This window comes from Xenopus tropicalis, chromosome 10, assembly GCF_000004195.4.
Source record: "Xenopus tropicalis strain Nigerian chromosome 10, UCB_Xtro_10.0, whole genome shotgun sequence".
NCBI classification, from domain to species: Eukaryota; Metazoa; Chordata; class Amphibia; order Anura; family Pipidae; genus Xenopus; species Xenopus tropicalis.
In genome coordinates, this window is record NC_030686.2 from 38,630,781 (window position 1) to 38,648,063 (window position 17,283).

Genomic DNA, 17,283 nt, shown 5'->3' on the forward strand with positions numbered 1-17,283 from the left:
TTGCGTCTTTTCAAGTTATTTCTATGGATGATGATATCGGGCGTTTTTCAGACGCTGAATTAGAAAATACGCAGCATAAAAACGCCACGTGTGGCATCAGCCTAAAAAAGATACAAATTTAATCCAAAGTAACTTTTGGCAGAGAGCCCAGAAATCTTAAGGAGCATCACCTGCACTTAGTCAAATGGGATTTAGGGGGTGTGGTCACAAAAATTCACCTCGCTGCGCGCAACATTTATTTTTGTCCCTCTTTCCATTTTCAAAATGTTGGGAGGTATGATAGAGACTACTATTTACCCCATTATTAAACAGGAAAAAATAAGTCAGCATCCAGTTCCAATACAGCTGCTCACTCAGCATTCACAGTGTTGGAGATCTGGTAGCTATTCAGAGCAAAGTTACGTAATTTCAAGTACGCTGCTTTTCTCTTTAAGTGAACTATTGGTAAGTGGGTGTTAGTAAAGGTATTTGTGCTAATGTGGGCATAAATATATCTTTCCAGTCAGCGTGTTGACACTTCTACTATGTGCCTGAGAGCAAAGTACAAACATAAACATTAATATGGCGCCCAAAGCTCTTGCGTTCCAGCCAATGCGAGGCGTGGTACGCAAACCGATCAGGCGCTGTAGCAGCAGGAGGCCGCTCTAGCCAGTGTTTTCGTGCGGAGTCTCTATGGTAGTAGGCGGATGACGTCACCCCGAGCGGGGTTGCAGAGTCACCGCGTAGTGAGTGTTGTTCGGAGGTGTTTAACGTGTGGCGGTTCTGTTGTCAAGTGCTCAGTTCTGAGTGGAGAGAGTTCGGATGGTGAGTGAGGGGCTATTGGGATGCGGGGGCAGGGCTTGTTGGTTTTGGGTTGTTTTTTGTGCCGTGGCCTGTAATAAGGGCAACTGGAGAGGGACTGGTGCTGACCAACTGGAGGTGCTGTAGGAAAGGCATATACCATCTTAATGTCTTCTTTCTCCGCTCTCCTGGCAGGCAGGCAGGCAGGCAGGCTCCTTACCCCACGCTGTATATGTCCCCAGCACCCAGCTCCCCAAACTCTCTCCGTCACTGGCACTCAGCTTTCCGCCTACTCAGTTCTCCAGCCCCTCCCACTGGCACCCTCTACCCACTGGCACCCTCCTTACCCACTGGCACCCTCTACCCACTGGCACCCTCTACCCACTGGCACCCTGCTTACACACTGGCACCCTGCTTACCCACTGGCACCCTCTACCCACTGGCACCCTCCTTACCCACTGGCACCCTCTACCCACTAGCACCCTCTACCCACTGGCACCCTCTACCCACTGGCACCCTGCTTACCCACTAGCACCCTCTACCCACTGGCACCCTGCTTACCCACTAGCACCCTCAACCCACTGGCACCCTCTACCCACTGGCACCCTGCTTACCCACTGGCACCCTCCTTACCCACTGGCACCCTCCTTACCCACTGGCACCCTCTTTACCCACTGGCACCCTCTTTACCCACTGGCACCCTCTTTACCCACTGGCACCCTCTACCCACTGGCACCCTGCTTACCCACTGGCACCCTCCTTACCCAGCTTTCCAGTCCCTTACCCACTGGCACCCTCCTTACCCAGCTTTCCAGTCCCTTACCCACTGGCACCCTCCTTACCCAGCTTTCCAGTCCCTTACCCACTGGCACCCTCTTTACCCACTGACACCCTCCTTACCCACTGGCACCCTCCTTACCCACTGGCACCCTCCTTACCCACTGGCACCCTCCTTACCTAGCTCCCCAACCACTGACAACTTCTTTTAGCCCCTCCCCCACACTAGCACATATTCCCATTGGCATCATTTTTACCCAGCTTACTAACTTCTCCCAACGGCACCTGTTTTATTCAGCTCCCCAGCCTGACCCAATAATACTATTTTTAACCGACTCACTTCCATATTTCTCCCTTTGCACCCAGCTCCCAAAAATCTCCCCTGGCATACTCCTTATCAAACGTCCCACAGTGGCACCATCCTTATGCAGCTTCTTGACCCCTCCCAAATAACACCCTAATACAGCTACTGAAGCTTGAACCCCCCTCCCCCGGAACCCTCCTTATCCAACTCCCCAAACCAACTCCTCCACCACTGCTGGTACCCATCTCCTTAAGCTACTTCCACCCCAAGGTACCATACCTTCCCATCCTGAATTTCACCCTCCAGCTTGACAAACTCTGGAACGGCCCACCCCTCCACCCTACAAACTTTTCTATTTCAGGAATTTTTTCAGACCCACCAAGTCTTGCATTTGCCAGTAAAAAACTTCTTACCAACCGGTTTAAACCTGCACCAACCGGAAACTAAAGAAGTATCCGGCACAACCTTACCCAGTTTGCCAAACTTGGACCCACCTCCACCAAACAAACTCTCTGAACTTTCTTTTTTCAGACATCTTGTTTTTCTCCCCAAACTTTTTGCACCCTTTTCAAGAGAGACTTCAGAGCAGTGGAACGCAGGGAGATTATAGTTACCCACAAAGTTTTGCAGGTCCAAAATGCACATAGGAATCCCCATTTTTTTCTATAGTGTAATTACTTGCAGCAAATTTTTCTTGGAAATGCAGGTTTTGCCATCCTAAAGCTGGCATTGTGAGGCTGTCATACGCAGGCCAGTAAGCTGCTGCCTTGGTCTAGACCGCTTCCTCTCTACCTATACCTCTGGTCTGGCACCTTTTGCCTGGGTGTTAACTATATGCCTTTTGCACATCATAGTTTCCTACAGAAGCCTCTCCAGCCGTAGTGGCGTAAGCAATCAGATGCTTGTGGCATTTTATTTCGGATAGAGGTTCTTTCGTTGTACTATGACTCATTCTCTGCTCTAAATGCGAGTAAAATCAATAATAAATCATGACCGCTCTGCTGTTTTTCAGTTGAAGCTTCTGTTTAATTGTTATTTTGCTTCTTATCGGTGCTGGGAATTATTTTTCTACATATATGCAGTTTCCATAAAAGTACATATTTGTGTCCTTTGCCTTGCTAAAGTTTTCTTAGCAGTTACTGTAGATATTTATCCCATTACAGGCTTGGAATTGTGCAGTGATGGTATGGGACAGGGTGCCTGGCCACTGCAGTGGAGCAGATTGCACCGTGTATGGCACCTTAACTTTTAGTTGACCAATCAAATCTGATTGCTAAATTGGTTGCTATAGGCAACAGCAACAGTGAGGTTTGTCTCTATTGTTAATAAATATATCCCTTATCCCCATAGAAACTCAGCACCAGATTGGCTTAAACTGCACACAGCCCTGGCAGCCAGAGCTAGGGTCAGGACATTTACCAGGTTGAAAATAATTTACCTTTTCTTACACAGTAATATTTAGTGAGTTTGGTATAGTTCCCCTTTAATCATGAACCAGTGATGGATCAGATGTTCCATGACATGTGGGTTCTGTTGGGATAGAAGAGGTCCCACCCCTATTGGACTGTCTTTGAGTGTCCCATAGTGTGTGCTGAACTTTAATTCTTTATTAGCTTTTTTCCCAGCTCATTTCCCAGCACAGAGGGCCTGACGTTTTGTCTTCTAAACTGCTATAAAGCTTCAGTTTCATTTAGAGGCATGTGGGAATAATTGCTGTCAGAATGAAACCCAAGCCCGCAGCATTTTCAGCTGCTTTTGCCAGTAACCGTGTGTAGTGTCTCTTATTTATTGTAAAGGCAACTTAAAAACTTTGGCTACTGAAAAACAATGTCATTCTAAGCAACTTTCCAATATACATTAATTGAGAACTCTCAGCTATTTGTCTGTGTCATTGCTGCTGAAAGCTCTGTCAGTGAGTAAGAAATATACCCTCTATACATATTGGGATGGAGCCCTTGCTATATGTGCTTTTTACCTTCACTATTTGCTTGAAAAATGACATTAATTCTTAAAAGCAATTTTTTAAACATCCGTGTATTTATGTAACATGTACCTATTCTCCTTTCTGAGAAATGTTATCCGGATGGTGGATTATTATTATTAGCATTTATTTATAAAGCGCCAACATATCCCGCAGCGCTGTACAATAAGTGGGTTTCATACATTGGACATACAGAGTAACATATAAAGCAACCAATAACCGATACAAGAGGTGAAGAGAGCCCTGCCCAAAAGAGCTTACAATCTACAAATAAATACAATACAATTGTAAAATACAATTGTTTCAAAAGATTCTTTAAGATGGCCACATACGTGGTGATCTGGCGATGTTTCTTGCGACCATCAGTCGCACAAAATATCGTCAGATCCGCCACACACAGTCAGGGCTGAAACAGGCAGATAAGGAGGTAGAAACAATAGGATTTCTACCTCCTTCTGCCGATTCAGCCCCGAGGGCAGATTTTGGTCAGGCGCCTTCTATGGCACCCGATCAAAATCTTTTAACCGGTCCGATCGGCGAGTCCGAGCTTCCTGCGATATCGGTCGACTCGCCGAGGTTTCGTACGATAGTATCGGTGCGTGTATGGCCAGCTTTAGCCTATGATTTAGTGCCTGTTGTAGGGTGAAGACACACAGAGCTACTAGTAGTAGCTACTTGTCGTGGCTACTAAAACAGACAATGCTGATCATTTACTGATAACTGTCTCTACGTGTGTTTTAGCAGAGGCAATTCTCACTATTGTCTATGGAAAGGGGATTTTCTGGCTTTTAGTAGCCGTGACAAGTAGCTGCTACTAAGAAGCTCCGTGTGTCTTCACCCTTAGGCACAAAACGTCAGGCTGTTTATATTTGAGTTCTTTAAATAAAACAAACATGTTTTAATTGCAACACTTGTGGTAAATTGGTCCAGTTTTCTCTAATGCCAGCCTTGTTTTTCTCATTTTTGAGATTTTTTTTTTTTTTTTTTACTGTGGGCTGAAGGTTTTCTGATGTTTGAGCACCTGGACCCCATATACTAAAGGCTGAATATACCCTTAAACTAGTCCATTCAGAACTTAATTAATTAATTTGTCACAGGTTCCCTCTCTTGACATAATGTAGCAGAAGCCTTGCCTGTTAACCAGCTGCCTTCTGCTGCATTGTTTCCAAATGTAGAAGCACCAGGACAGGGCACAGAAAGGGACAGACAGGTGCTGCTCTCAGCTGCAGTTACATTTACAGATAGATGTGAAAGCAGTAGAATGAGTTATCAATGTATTTGGGAAATCTTCTTAAGGTCCCCATACACGGGCCAATAGTAGCTGCCGATATCAGTCCCCTGTAGGGGCAGAAACGAGGGGCCTGCCTGACCGATATCTGACCTAAATTGGCCAGATATCAATCGGCCAGGTTAGAAAATTCAGTCGGATCGGGACCACATCGGCTCGTTGATGCGTTTTTTTTTACCTAAACGCTCCCCGATATCGCCCACCCGTAGGTGGGGGATATCGGGTGAAGATCCGCTCGCTTGGCGATCTCACCAAGCGAGCGAATCTAAACGTGTGTGGGGACCTTTAGAATGTTAGATAGTAATGCTTTCTTTCAGGGAGGCACAAATCCTTTGTGATGTGCAGCGAGGGGCTGGGGTATTATTACGGCTTCATAGCACGGAGGGGTTTTCTGTGAAGCTGCAGCTGCTTTAGTCTTTAACCCTGGCATTCACTACTATATAGCAGCCTTACTATGTAGCAGCCTTACTATGTAGCAGCCTTACTATGTAGCAGCCTTACTATGTAGCAGCCTTACTATGTAGCAGCCTTACTATGTAGCAGCCTTACTATGTAGCAGCCTTACTATGTAGCAGCCTTACTATGTAGCAGCCTTACTATGTAGCAGCCTTACTATGTAGCAGCCTTACTATATAGCAGCCTTACTATATAGCAGCATTACTATATACTGGCCTTTTTCCTCCCACTGTAAGTCCGTGCAATTGAATATCATGTAGGCATTATGGCTCTGCCTGTACTCGCAAACTGATACATTTCCCTCCCGATACATCTCCCTGCCAATGGATACATTGTATCTATAGCACGCTTCCACTTTTACTCTCCTCTGATTTGCCGGTGTCTTATGATGTCACCGTTGACACCACCAGTCGTATCCCTGTTACCATAGAGCCCAGATGAGTCAGGAAAGATGATATGGCTGAGAGGAAAGTACCACTAAGGTGAGCGCTTTCAAATTGTCTCTTAAAATAGAAATGTAAACTGTATTTAATTGGTACATCTCAGCAATGAGACTTTGAACTTTCTTCTGCATAACATTCCTGATACTTCCTTATAATATATTCCCAGAAATGCTGTGTGTTTCCTTTCTATCACAGCGAGTTGTCGGTGCAGGAACAGCCCTCTGTTTAACTCCGTAGCTGCTGCTATTCATTTCCCTCTTATAGAAACAAGGAATGGAATTCTTTATCTGGAAACCCCTTATGCAGGAGGCCTTGCACTACAGGAGTGCTGTCTGTGGGAATGAGATTTGCCTGCTGTATAGACACCACCCATATAAACAAATTGCCTGAACCATAATTATTATGCTGAAACAATTAGCTGCCGCCACAAAGACAACACAAATGCTTACTAGAGCTCCTAAATAAGAATATAAACAAAATGACTAAGATTGCCATTCTTTCTGAATTATGTAATGTATGTGTGTGTGTGTAATGTAGGTGTGTGTGTGTATATATATATATATATATATATATATATATATAATATCATCATATAAAACTGTACTTACAGGTCTTGCAAAGTAAATAAAAAAACCTGGTTTAATAATAATTTTTTATATGATGCAATATAGTCGTGTGTGTATATATGTATATGTGTATACATGTATACACTGAGCCACTTTACTATGCTGATGTCACTTAACACTGAACACTTTACAGCACTTTTCAGCACTTTCACTTGCTTTATGGCTTCAAGCACTTTTTGGCAGTTCACCTTGAGGTCACTTCCTATTGGTTTGCTGGTTTTGGCTACTAAAGATGTGTGTAACAAGGCATGGTTGCCTTGAGAAAGGTCCAGAGGGACCGAAACGTTACGTCGGCTGTTCATGCTATTTTAAATACACGTTTTTACTTTTTTCACAAGAAATCCCGGTGTTGCTGGTCTTTTTTTGTTTACACTGGGCACATTCTGGTCTGCAAGGGACCCTTGGCCCTAAAGAAGGATTTGTATAGTTTTTCAGACTTTAAAATTGTTCGTAATTTACAATTACAGTCGAGTGCATGGGTTATATAGCAGTATATAAAAAGGTAGGAGCCAATATGTAACAGGAGCACACTCAGTGATGAATAGTAGTCTTATAAGGATACATGGCAATATGCTGGATTCTCAGTAGCTGGGGTTTCCATTGTTTTGATTCTAACCATTTAATGTACTATGCAATTGTTCCGGCAAAGAGCTGCTCAGATGCACAGTCAGCGTCTATATGGCTGCGTTTTTCTATTTGTAAAAACTTCATGAACCCTCATTTCGTACGATAATCGGTGCATGTAATGCATCCACAAAATTTGTTTTTGCCAAATAAAAGAAAACATAATTCTAAGCACCTTTCCAATATGAATTTATGAAACATATTCAGTGCTTATTTGTAAATGTAATTGCTATTGAAAGCAGCATTTGCTCAACTCCTGGTTGTTTCTTCCTGAACAATGTTGCAAAGGTCAGTCTCCTCCAGCGAGACAGGTCTGTCAGGCTGCCGCCTTGTGTTACTTTGTTTCAGAGTCAGAGCCCCCAGGGCAGAGAATAAAAAAGGACAGACAAACACTGCATTGAATAGGAATTAAATATACAATTAACTCAAACCATGTTGAATTTGTTCATTACCAAATTGGTAATGAATGTATATTGCAAAGTTGTTTAGAATTTGGTTTTCTTTTATTAGGCAAAAAAATATTCTGGGTGGACTTGTCCTTTAAAGAGAAAAGCCCCAATCCAATCCATTATGGCACTGGAATGTGGTTAGTGCTTACCCAGCAGTAACTATTTAGCTTTACTGTTCAGTTAGTAGCAAAGGAAAAAGGAATGTTTCTGTATCCCCCTTGGTTTGAACCCTCCCCACAGTCTGTAGCAAATCCTACATTAATTACCTCCTATTAAACCCTCTGTAGTGTTAGTGAGTTCCTGTAACAGCACTCAGAGCGTTAATATGAAATACTATTATGCTGCCAGACCTCATTAATAGGATCAGGGAGGAAGGGACTGAAGAGCAGGATGTTGCTGGTGTTAACACTGCCATCTTATATAAACAGGTGAGGCCCAGCGGTGTTTCCCTTGGTGTGAATGCTTAACGTCTCTAACTCTGCACCAGGAACAGTAACGCCAAAACTTGTATCCAAGTAATTCCAATATAATGTACTGCTGGTATGTTTGCCTCAGAAACCCTACTATAGTTTATATAAAGAGTGCTGCTATGTTGCCACAGGGGCAGCCATTTAAAAGAGAAAAGGCACAGGTAACATAGCAGATAACGGATAAAATGCTATTGTATTCTACAGAGCTTCCCTGTTATCTGCTATGCAACCTGTGCCCTTTCTCCTTTTTTCCCAGCTTGAATGGCTGCCCCCGGGGCTACACAGCGGGGTATTTATATAAACTATAGTAGGGTTTCTGTAGCAAACACCCCAGCTGTACCAGTGCAGGAATGGCTGCCCCCGGGGCTACACAGCAGGGTATTTATATAAACTATAGTAGGGTTTCTGTAGCAAACACCCCAGCTGTACCGGTGCAGGAATGGCTGCCCGCAGGGTATTTATATAAACTATAGTAGGGTTTCTGTAGCAAACACCCCAGCTGTACCAGTGCAGGAATGGCTGCCCCCGGGGCTACACAGCGGGGTATTTATATAAACTATAGTAGGGTTTCTGTAGCAAACACCCCAGCTGTACCAGTGCAGGAATGGCTGCCCCCGGGGCTACACAGCAGGGTATTTATATAAACTATAGTAGGGTTTCTGTAGCAAACACCCCAGCTGTACCGGTGCAGGAATGGCTGCCCGCAGGGTATTTATATAAACTATAGTAGGGTTTCTGTAGCAAACACCCCAGCTGTACCAGTGCAGGAATGGCTGCCCCCGGGGCTACACAGCGGGGTATTTATATAAACTATAGTAGGGTTTCTGTAGCAAACACCCCAGCTGTACCTGTGCAGGAATGGCTGCCCCCGGGGCTACACAGCGGGGTATTTATATAAACTATAGTAGGGTTTCTGTAGCAAACACCCCAGCTGTACCAGTGCAGGAATGGCTGCCCCCGGGGCTACACAGCGGGGTATTTATATAAACTATAGTAGGGTTTCTGTAGCAAACACCCCAGCTGTACCGGTGCAGGAATGGCTGCCCCCGGGGCTACACAGCAGGGTATTTATATAAACTATAGTAGGGTTTCTGTAGCAAACACCCCAGCTGTACCAGTGCAGGACAACAGTACATTATATTGTTGGTCTTAACTGTTCTTTTAAAGTGAAAGTAATTCTCAAAGTAGCTATAGTAAAGGTAACTACAGTGTATGGATCTGCTGTATCACCAGATATCTCCGTTCTGTGCAGCTTAAGTTATGGCCCAGGTTCTGTCTTTTCTGCTTCTTGAGCCTCCCTCTGCTCATGTAACACACCACAGAACACAAGGGCTGCCACTTCTTTTTCAAATTATTCCTTAATGTGACTGCATGCAGTAATCTATGTTGTTGCCAAGATTCCACTTAACCTAGCACCACATTATACTGACTTGTGTTCCCCTTTAAAAATAATACCAAATTCAACCTTCCTGAAATCTTACAGTTTAAATCAGATCAAAACTCGACTGAGAACTTTATACAACATTTTGTTTAATTGATGGTGTATCTGGGTATGAATGGAAATCATTGTAGCTTCATAAAGTTTCCGGGGGTGTAGAACAAATGGTCTGTAAATAACGGCTTTGTTTTGTGTTTTACTTAAGGTTTTTTGTGAGTCTCCTGATCTCCCTACTGCCAGCATAGCTCAGTAATGGAATCAGAAGCAAAAGACGGGGAAGAGGAGAACCTACAGAGTGCATTTAAAAAGCTGCGAGTTGATGCTGAAGGGTGAGTAACCATTTGGTAACCTCTCGGCAGAAGGGTGTTTAGTTATATTTGAAGCCCAGGTAGAAAATAAATGTTAATTTCACACAGAGAAGTCTCTGGGGCAGCCTTGGGATATAGAAATCCATTGCAGGGCTGCATTTTGCTCACAGACTTCAAGTTGGATTGGCCTACACTGTACTGACCTCTGTAAAAATGCCATTGTGGAACCTCCACAGCCTACTAGCAATAGGTTCTGTCCCTTACTGATTCCCATATCAGTCAGTAAATTTTCCTTTCACCTCTCAAATGGGATAAAAGACCTTTTAGCCAAGTATATCACCATGTTGAACCTTTAGAGGTTACCATTTTCCCACCCCAGTTGTGAAGCACTTTAAAATTCAGCATTAACACAGCACACTAAGCCAGCCCAATATTTTATTTGTAATAGGGGAATTCACCAGTGAGCTACCCAGAAATGTTGCACCCATCAGGACAACCATCTTTGAGGCCCTGTAAGAGTATTTGGATGAAGACGTGTGTGTATGTGACTTGTTTTGTCTCTTTTTGTAGGTGCACGGCGTCCCTTTGTGCTACTAATGGGAGCACTACAAGGACATCTGTTCGACCTTCTTTAGAAGACACCAAACCGAAAATATTGGGCTCGCTAAAAGAAAGCTGGCATGGGTAAGAGCACTAATATGACGAGACAAACAGCAGTAAGGTTGTGAGTATATTAGCTTGTTACCAGTATTGATATCCTACACTCCGTATAGCAAGTAGCATTAGGGTAATTTCTCTGTTGAGTTAAACTCAACTAATAACAAAAGTTTAAGTTTAATGATTAAGAGTGGCAGTGGTTGGATAACCTGCAAAAGCTGTTGTCCAGTTGCTGTGTAGATGAGCTGCAGATAGTACCAGGCAGTAAATGCTCCTAGTACTGCTAGTAAGCAGAAGGGCAGTCTGGGTAAAGGAAAAGAAAAGGACATAGCAAAAAAAAAAAATAACGGTTAATGGGAGTTGTAAAAAGAAAACAAATTAAATAGAAAAATACAAGGGCTATAAAAAGAGAAAAGTTACGAAGGTAAAAGAAGAAAAACAAAGAAATGGGGAATGCCTCTGCATTGAGACATATTGGAGCTGTGCTGTGTTGCCTTCACCTGTATAAGCCAGTCTGGCTCTTTGGCCTGTAATATCCTCCAATCTCTGTTTAGTGTTTGACTGCACAAAGCCATATATTCTGTGCTTTATTCTTTGTATTTATGGATATTTTTTTCTTCTGTTGCAGATCATCTAGAAAAACCACAAGGGGAGCGGTGAGAACACCTCGCAGAAGACGTTCCAAATCCCCTGTCCTTCATCCTCCAAAGTTTACACACTGCAGTGCAAAAGCCTCGACTAGCTCCCAGCTAAAACACAAAACCCTATGCGATACCCAAGATGGGGGTGGCAGTGTAGGCGGCACAGCTACCAGTGATCCAGCCAGCACTGCTCTTGACGTTGGTGGGTACAGAAGATTTTATCTCGAGCCATCAGGAGCTTCTCCTTCGGAGACCTCTTCAGAGACCATAAAAAATGCTTCCATTTCATTGGCTTCTCCTGCAAGTCTGACGGCTAGTCAGCCCTCAGATTTTCAGTCTGTATCCATACTCGGCACTGCTGCAGAATGCACTTGCGATGAGAAGGAATGCCAGTGCAAGAACTGCTGGCAAAACATGGAAGTGTACTCTTTCTCTGGCTTAAGGGACATGCTGTCGGAGTGTGAGAAGACAGTTAAAGAGGACCACTCTCAGACTTTGCAAAACAGAACTCAGCCTTCGGCTAACGGCACTTCCGGATCCCCACGCTCTTGCTCAGAACAAGCGAGAGCATCAGTGGATGATGTAACTATAGAAGACCTTGCAGGATACATGGAATATTACTTGTATATTCCAAAGAAAATGTCCCACATGGCTGAAATGATGTACACTTGATAGGCCTCAAAATCCCTTGCTTGAACCAATAGGCGCGGGTGCCATCTAACCGCCGCGTCGCTGCAGGAGCTTCCTTGGCCTCGAGCCTCTTGTCTCCATTTGCCATTAAATGCAAGAGTGACAGATTTCCTAATTTAAATACCAGCATTTTTGTCGATTTATATTTATGTCAAAAGAAACAACCCTATCCAGATTTGGTGGGGGGGTTACCTGCATTGAAACACTATAAAGAGGAAAGAAAAAAGTATAAATAAGTTATAAGTAAATATGGAAAGAAAATGAATCGTCCCTGTTTCATGTGCGTTCATTGTATACAAAACCCCAGTTCTTTAGCCGTGTTCAGTCTGTGGGATGAAGACTTATCCACCCATGTCTTGCTTCGATTGGTGGCGGAGGTTGCATGCAGGCGTTTGTTCTTGTATCACGTAAAGGTGGGTTGTAGTGGAAAAAAAATAAGTTTACTGATTGATTTTTCCTATAGCTTGCACCCCGGTGGGATCTGATTTTAGTTGTTGAAGTCGGCAGTAGTTACCCTAGGGCTCCGGATAGTGGGGGAATGATATGGTTTTTCCAGAGCAGTATTGGAAGAGCACGGAATAGGAATGCCTGTGTTCTTAGCAGTGTTACATCACCATTAGTCACGCTAGATAAACATGCCGTGTTCTATACATAGAACTAGGATTTGGAGCATTCGAGAACCACTGACTTAAAAACGTAAGAATGTTTCCCCGCTGGCAGCAATGTTTCATACATACATACCTTTTTTTGCATCCACAAGATGAAATTGTTTTGGATTTGTTAAATACAAATGCAGTGGATTCATGTTTGCCAAATAAACTTTGCATACAAAAATAAGGGCTTCCGTGGCATTTCTGCATCTTATGGAAGGTCAGCCTTGGCTGAAATGTAAGGTCTAATCACCTTGCGTTCATTCTGTACTGCGCCTAACGCTATAAATGCTGAGCACCGCTCTAAACCAGAGTTGCTAAGGGTGAAGACACACACAGCTACTTAGTAGCAGCTACTTGTCAAAGCTACTGAACTCCAGTAAATACCCTGCCATAGACAATACTGACAATTGGCTCTGCTAAAACACACATAGACAATGCTGATCATTTACTGATAATCATCTCTATTTTAGTAGCCATGACAAGTAGCTGCTACTGTTGGCTCCGTGTGTCTTCACACTAAAGGGTTTTTAAAGGGGCTTGCTGGCCTACAGATCCCGGCATATTCCAGCAAGGGTTAAAGCAGGGGTCCCCAATCTTTTTTTACCCATAAGCCACATTCAAATGTAAAAAGGATTGGGGAGCAACACAAGCATAAAAAAGTCTCTGGGGTGCCAGATATGGGCTATGATTGGCTATTTGATAGACCCTATGGGGACTAATAGACAAAGGGAGGCTCTGTTTAGCAGTACTCATGGTTTTTATGCAGCCAAAACCAGAAATTCAAAAATAAGCACCTGCTTTGAAGCCTCTGGGAGCAACATCCAAGGGATTGGAGAGCAACATGTTGGGGATCACTGGGTTAAAAGCATGTCGGTAACTAGTGCAATTCCTGCCTGTTAATTTCTTTACTAGACAACAGCAAGATGGCTGATGTAGTGCTGAAATGTAGGATTGATAAAGGCCAGTCTACTTACATGTGTAATTAAATATGGGCCCCCTACTTAAGAAAGCTTAAGGGGTGCAGTAGGACAGTATTACCAGGATTCTATATCCCCGCTAGCTAAAGCCTGATCGGTACATGTCTAAAGCTGGTTTACATTTTTGACTATACAACAGCAACCAGCTGACATCTCCATACTGTAAATCAGTACCTGTAGGTCCCAGCCTGCTCCTTCTGGACGAGCAGAGACGTCCTTAGTGCTTGCACATCAGTGAGGTGTTGCTTGGGGGGTCAGCTGCGTCATAGGGTATGGCTATTGGTCAGTTGCTGACCCCTACAGACCACTATACCAAAACTTTACTTTTTTGTTTCCGCAAGATAAAACTGCTCACCGCTCTGTGTTAATAAATTCATTCAAGCCTCGGCCGCACTGTCTTGTGGCGCATATGGTTTCAATCACAAGGTTGCATGTTCGGCCTATGAGTAATCATAAAAGCACATTCTTGGAAGCCATTCTAATTCTGCTTTGTGTCTGGGCTAATGGAGCTGTTCTGCACAAAGCACTAGCCCAAGCTGTAGGTCAGGCCCATCAGTGCGAATCTATGTGCATCATCTATTCTATGACGCCGCTTGTTTACACCATGGTATTTTTACCGTTGCCTGGAGTGTAGTGAGAAATCTCCGTTTACAGCGATTGCAAAAGGGCTTCCTTTTTAGGAGAATGACGGCACTGGTGTCCGCTCCCGTGGTTGCGAAAATACCAATAAACTTGCGTTGCCATGCAGGGGGAGCACTCAAACATTTGTGCTTGAAAGGCAAGTTAATGAATTAATTTAATGTTGAAATCTCACACGGCTCTAGCCATATTCTTCATTTCCCAGGGTGTCACAGCCATGTGACCTGTACTCTGATAAACTTTGGTCACACTTTACTGCTGCGCTGCAAGTTTAATTGATATCACCCCCCTCCCAGTAGCCGATCAGAACAATGGGAAGGGAGCAAGATAGCAGCTTCCAGATATCTGTATTGCTAAGGGTGAAGACACACTGAGCTACTAGAAGCAGCTACTTGTCACGGCTACTAAATGCCAGAAAATACGCTGCCATAGACCATACTGAGAATTGGCTCTGCTAAGACACATTTAGAGACAATTATCAGTAAATGATCAGCATTTTCTATTTTAGTAGCCACGACAAGTAGCTGCTACTAATAGCTCCGTGTGTCTTCACCCTAAAAGTGGTAGATATCGAAATCAATATTAAAAAGTCCTGCTTATGACTCCTCCAATTACATGGGAGTAGGAGAAACAATAGCTTATTTGAAAGCAGTTTTGAGGCTACTGTCCCATGGAGAGATTGTTGCCTGTGATAGATCTCTGCTACCCCGGGCGGCTAATCTCTCCAAAATGCCTTTCCGCCGGCAACAATTTGAATCGCTGGTAGAAAGGCCTATGCATCGTGAAGTGGCACAAAGTTGCCTGCGGGAGGAAACTGCAACTTCAGAAAACCGAAGCAATGGGTAGGCCTTCCCAACAGCGATTCAAGTTGTTGCCGGTGGAAAGGCATTTTGGAGAGATTAGTCGCCGACGGCAGAATGAATTATTTTCTATATAAACAGTGTAATTTAGAAATAAGTACCCCATAAAAATCATGACCGTATCCCTTTAAAGTTACATGACATTAGTGGCCCAAGTAGTATTTCCTTGAGCCCAGATACTATTTGGCCTGGTTCTGCAGTCTGAACCTGCTTTTCAGTAGAAGCTTGTTTTCCCTCGCGACATGGAAGCTGCCATGGTACGTTACTTTTAGTTGCAGTACCCTACTCAAGCCAGAAGGGGGAGACCATGTTGTAACAACAATCTCTCACAGCTAATTTTAGGGAATGACTAAAGCTGGCCTTGTACAGGGCTGAAATAAGAAGCTGACTCAGCCCCTCCGTATCAAGTCGGCAGATTATTGCGTGTATGGGGGGCTTCCTGCCTGAACAAAAATTGTCCAGGTATCCGTTGGGCAGGTTTGACTGCATTGAAGGATCTTTTTAGACCTGCAGTGTGATACAATAGTGCAAAGTAGGATCAGTTGGTTTGGCCCAATGGTTGCTAGGGTAATTTGGGGCCCTGGCAACCAACCAGATTGCTGAAAATGCAAACTGAAAAGCTGCTAAATAAGAAGCTAAATAATTCAAAAACCACAAATAATTAAAAAATGAAGACCAATTGCAAATTGTCTCAGAATATCACTCTTGTTTAAATAGCCATGTTTTCACTTTAATATCTTTTTTTTTTTTTTTTTTTTTAGAAGGGGGGTAACTAGAGGAAGGGGGCCCCGTGGGGCCCTAATTAATGAGAAAATTCAATGTATCTTGGTAGAATAGGTCTAATTACCAGTGTTTGAATTGAATTTGCTGTGGGACCTAGTAACGTCTCAGCGATGGGGAGGGTTTAGCAGCCCAACATTAGCCACGTTTAAGCACATTTATGGGATGTCGTGCCTTTGCTGACTGTATGTGCCCAGTTGAGCCTGGAAGCTTTTAGGCCTCGGAGGAATCCAGTCACTAATTTAGGCTGTAGCGCAGTAACCGATACGCTCGCATTGCATTCCCGCTGCTTTTGAAGTAATCTGGGCCCTCTCCGGTTTCACAACTAGATTAAAGAACGCGTCGAACAAGCAAAACCGAGGGGATAATGCCCCCAAGGCCGTGAAAGGGAGCAGGTGTTCCGCCACCGACGCAACCCGACATCTGCTCAGAGCATTTTACAGCTTTCTCCAAGGAACTCGCGGCCTTCAGGGGCGGATTTACAATAAGGCACTTATATATAAGGCATTTAGAAATGGATTTCCTATGGAAATACGTGGCTGGGGGGGGGGGGCTCTGTGGAGGTGATTTCACGTGCGCAACATAGGGGCGTATATAGGTGCATAGGGCAGCACTAGGCCTAAATTACTGCCTTGCTGGGGATTTTCTCATTGTGGGGTTAATGAAACTGATAAACTTTGGGGTTAGAATTATGAGCCCCCCTCCCTGTAGTTGGGCAGAGGTCCATTCCTGTTCCAACATACAGATATTCATGGTAATGAGCCCCCCTGTAAGGCCTCATTCCAGTAGTTTCAGACTTAATGGGTTAAAGCTTCATACAGTTACGGGACCTGTTATCCAGAATGATAGGGACATGGAGTTTTTCGGATAAGGGGTCTATCCATAATTCAGATCTACCTTAAGTCTACTAAAAAATTATTTAAACAGAAATTTAACCCAATTGGATTGTTTTGGCTCCAATAAGGATCAATTATATCTTAGTTGGGATCAAGTACAGGTACTGTTTTATTATTACAGAGAAAAGGGAATCATTTAACCATTAAATAAACCCAATAGGGCTGTTCTGCCCCCAATAAGGGGTAATTATATCTTAGTTGGGATCAAGTACAGGTACTGTTTTATTATTACAGAGAAAAGGGAATCATTTAACCATTAAATAAACCCAATAGGGCTGTTCTGCCCCCAATAAGGGGTAATTATATCTTAGTTGGGATCAAGTACAGGTACTGTTTTATTATTACAGAGAAAAGGGAATCATTTAACCATTAAATAAACCCAATAGGACTGTTCTGCCCCCAATAAGGGGTAATTATATCTTAGTTGGGATCAAGTACAGGTACTGTTTTATTATTACAGAGAAAAGGGAAAGGATTATTTGATTAAAATGGAGTCTATGGCAGATGGCTTTTCTGTAATTCTGAACTTTCTGGATAATGGATTTC

At 43.6% G+C, this 17,283-nt stretch overlaps 1 protein-coding gene across 1 annotated transcript; it reads left to right on the forward strand.

Moving 5' to 3' along the window:
- The first annotated feature begins 743 nt into the window (after window positions 1-743).
- oser1 (oxidative stress responsive serine-rich 1) lies at window positions 744-12,769 on the forward strand. Its single transcript, NM_203586.2, is given in 4 exon segments — window positions 744-804; window positions 9,842-9,965; window positions 10,515-10,628; window positions 11,230-12,769. Coding segments are annotated over 3 exon segments (876 nt in total). The 5' UTR covers window positions 744-804; window positions 9,842-9,888; the 3' UTR covers window positions 11,915-12,769.
- The last annotated feature ends 4,514 nt before the right edge of the window (window positions 12,770-17,283 follow it).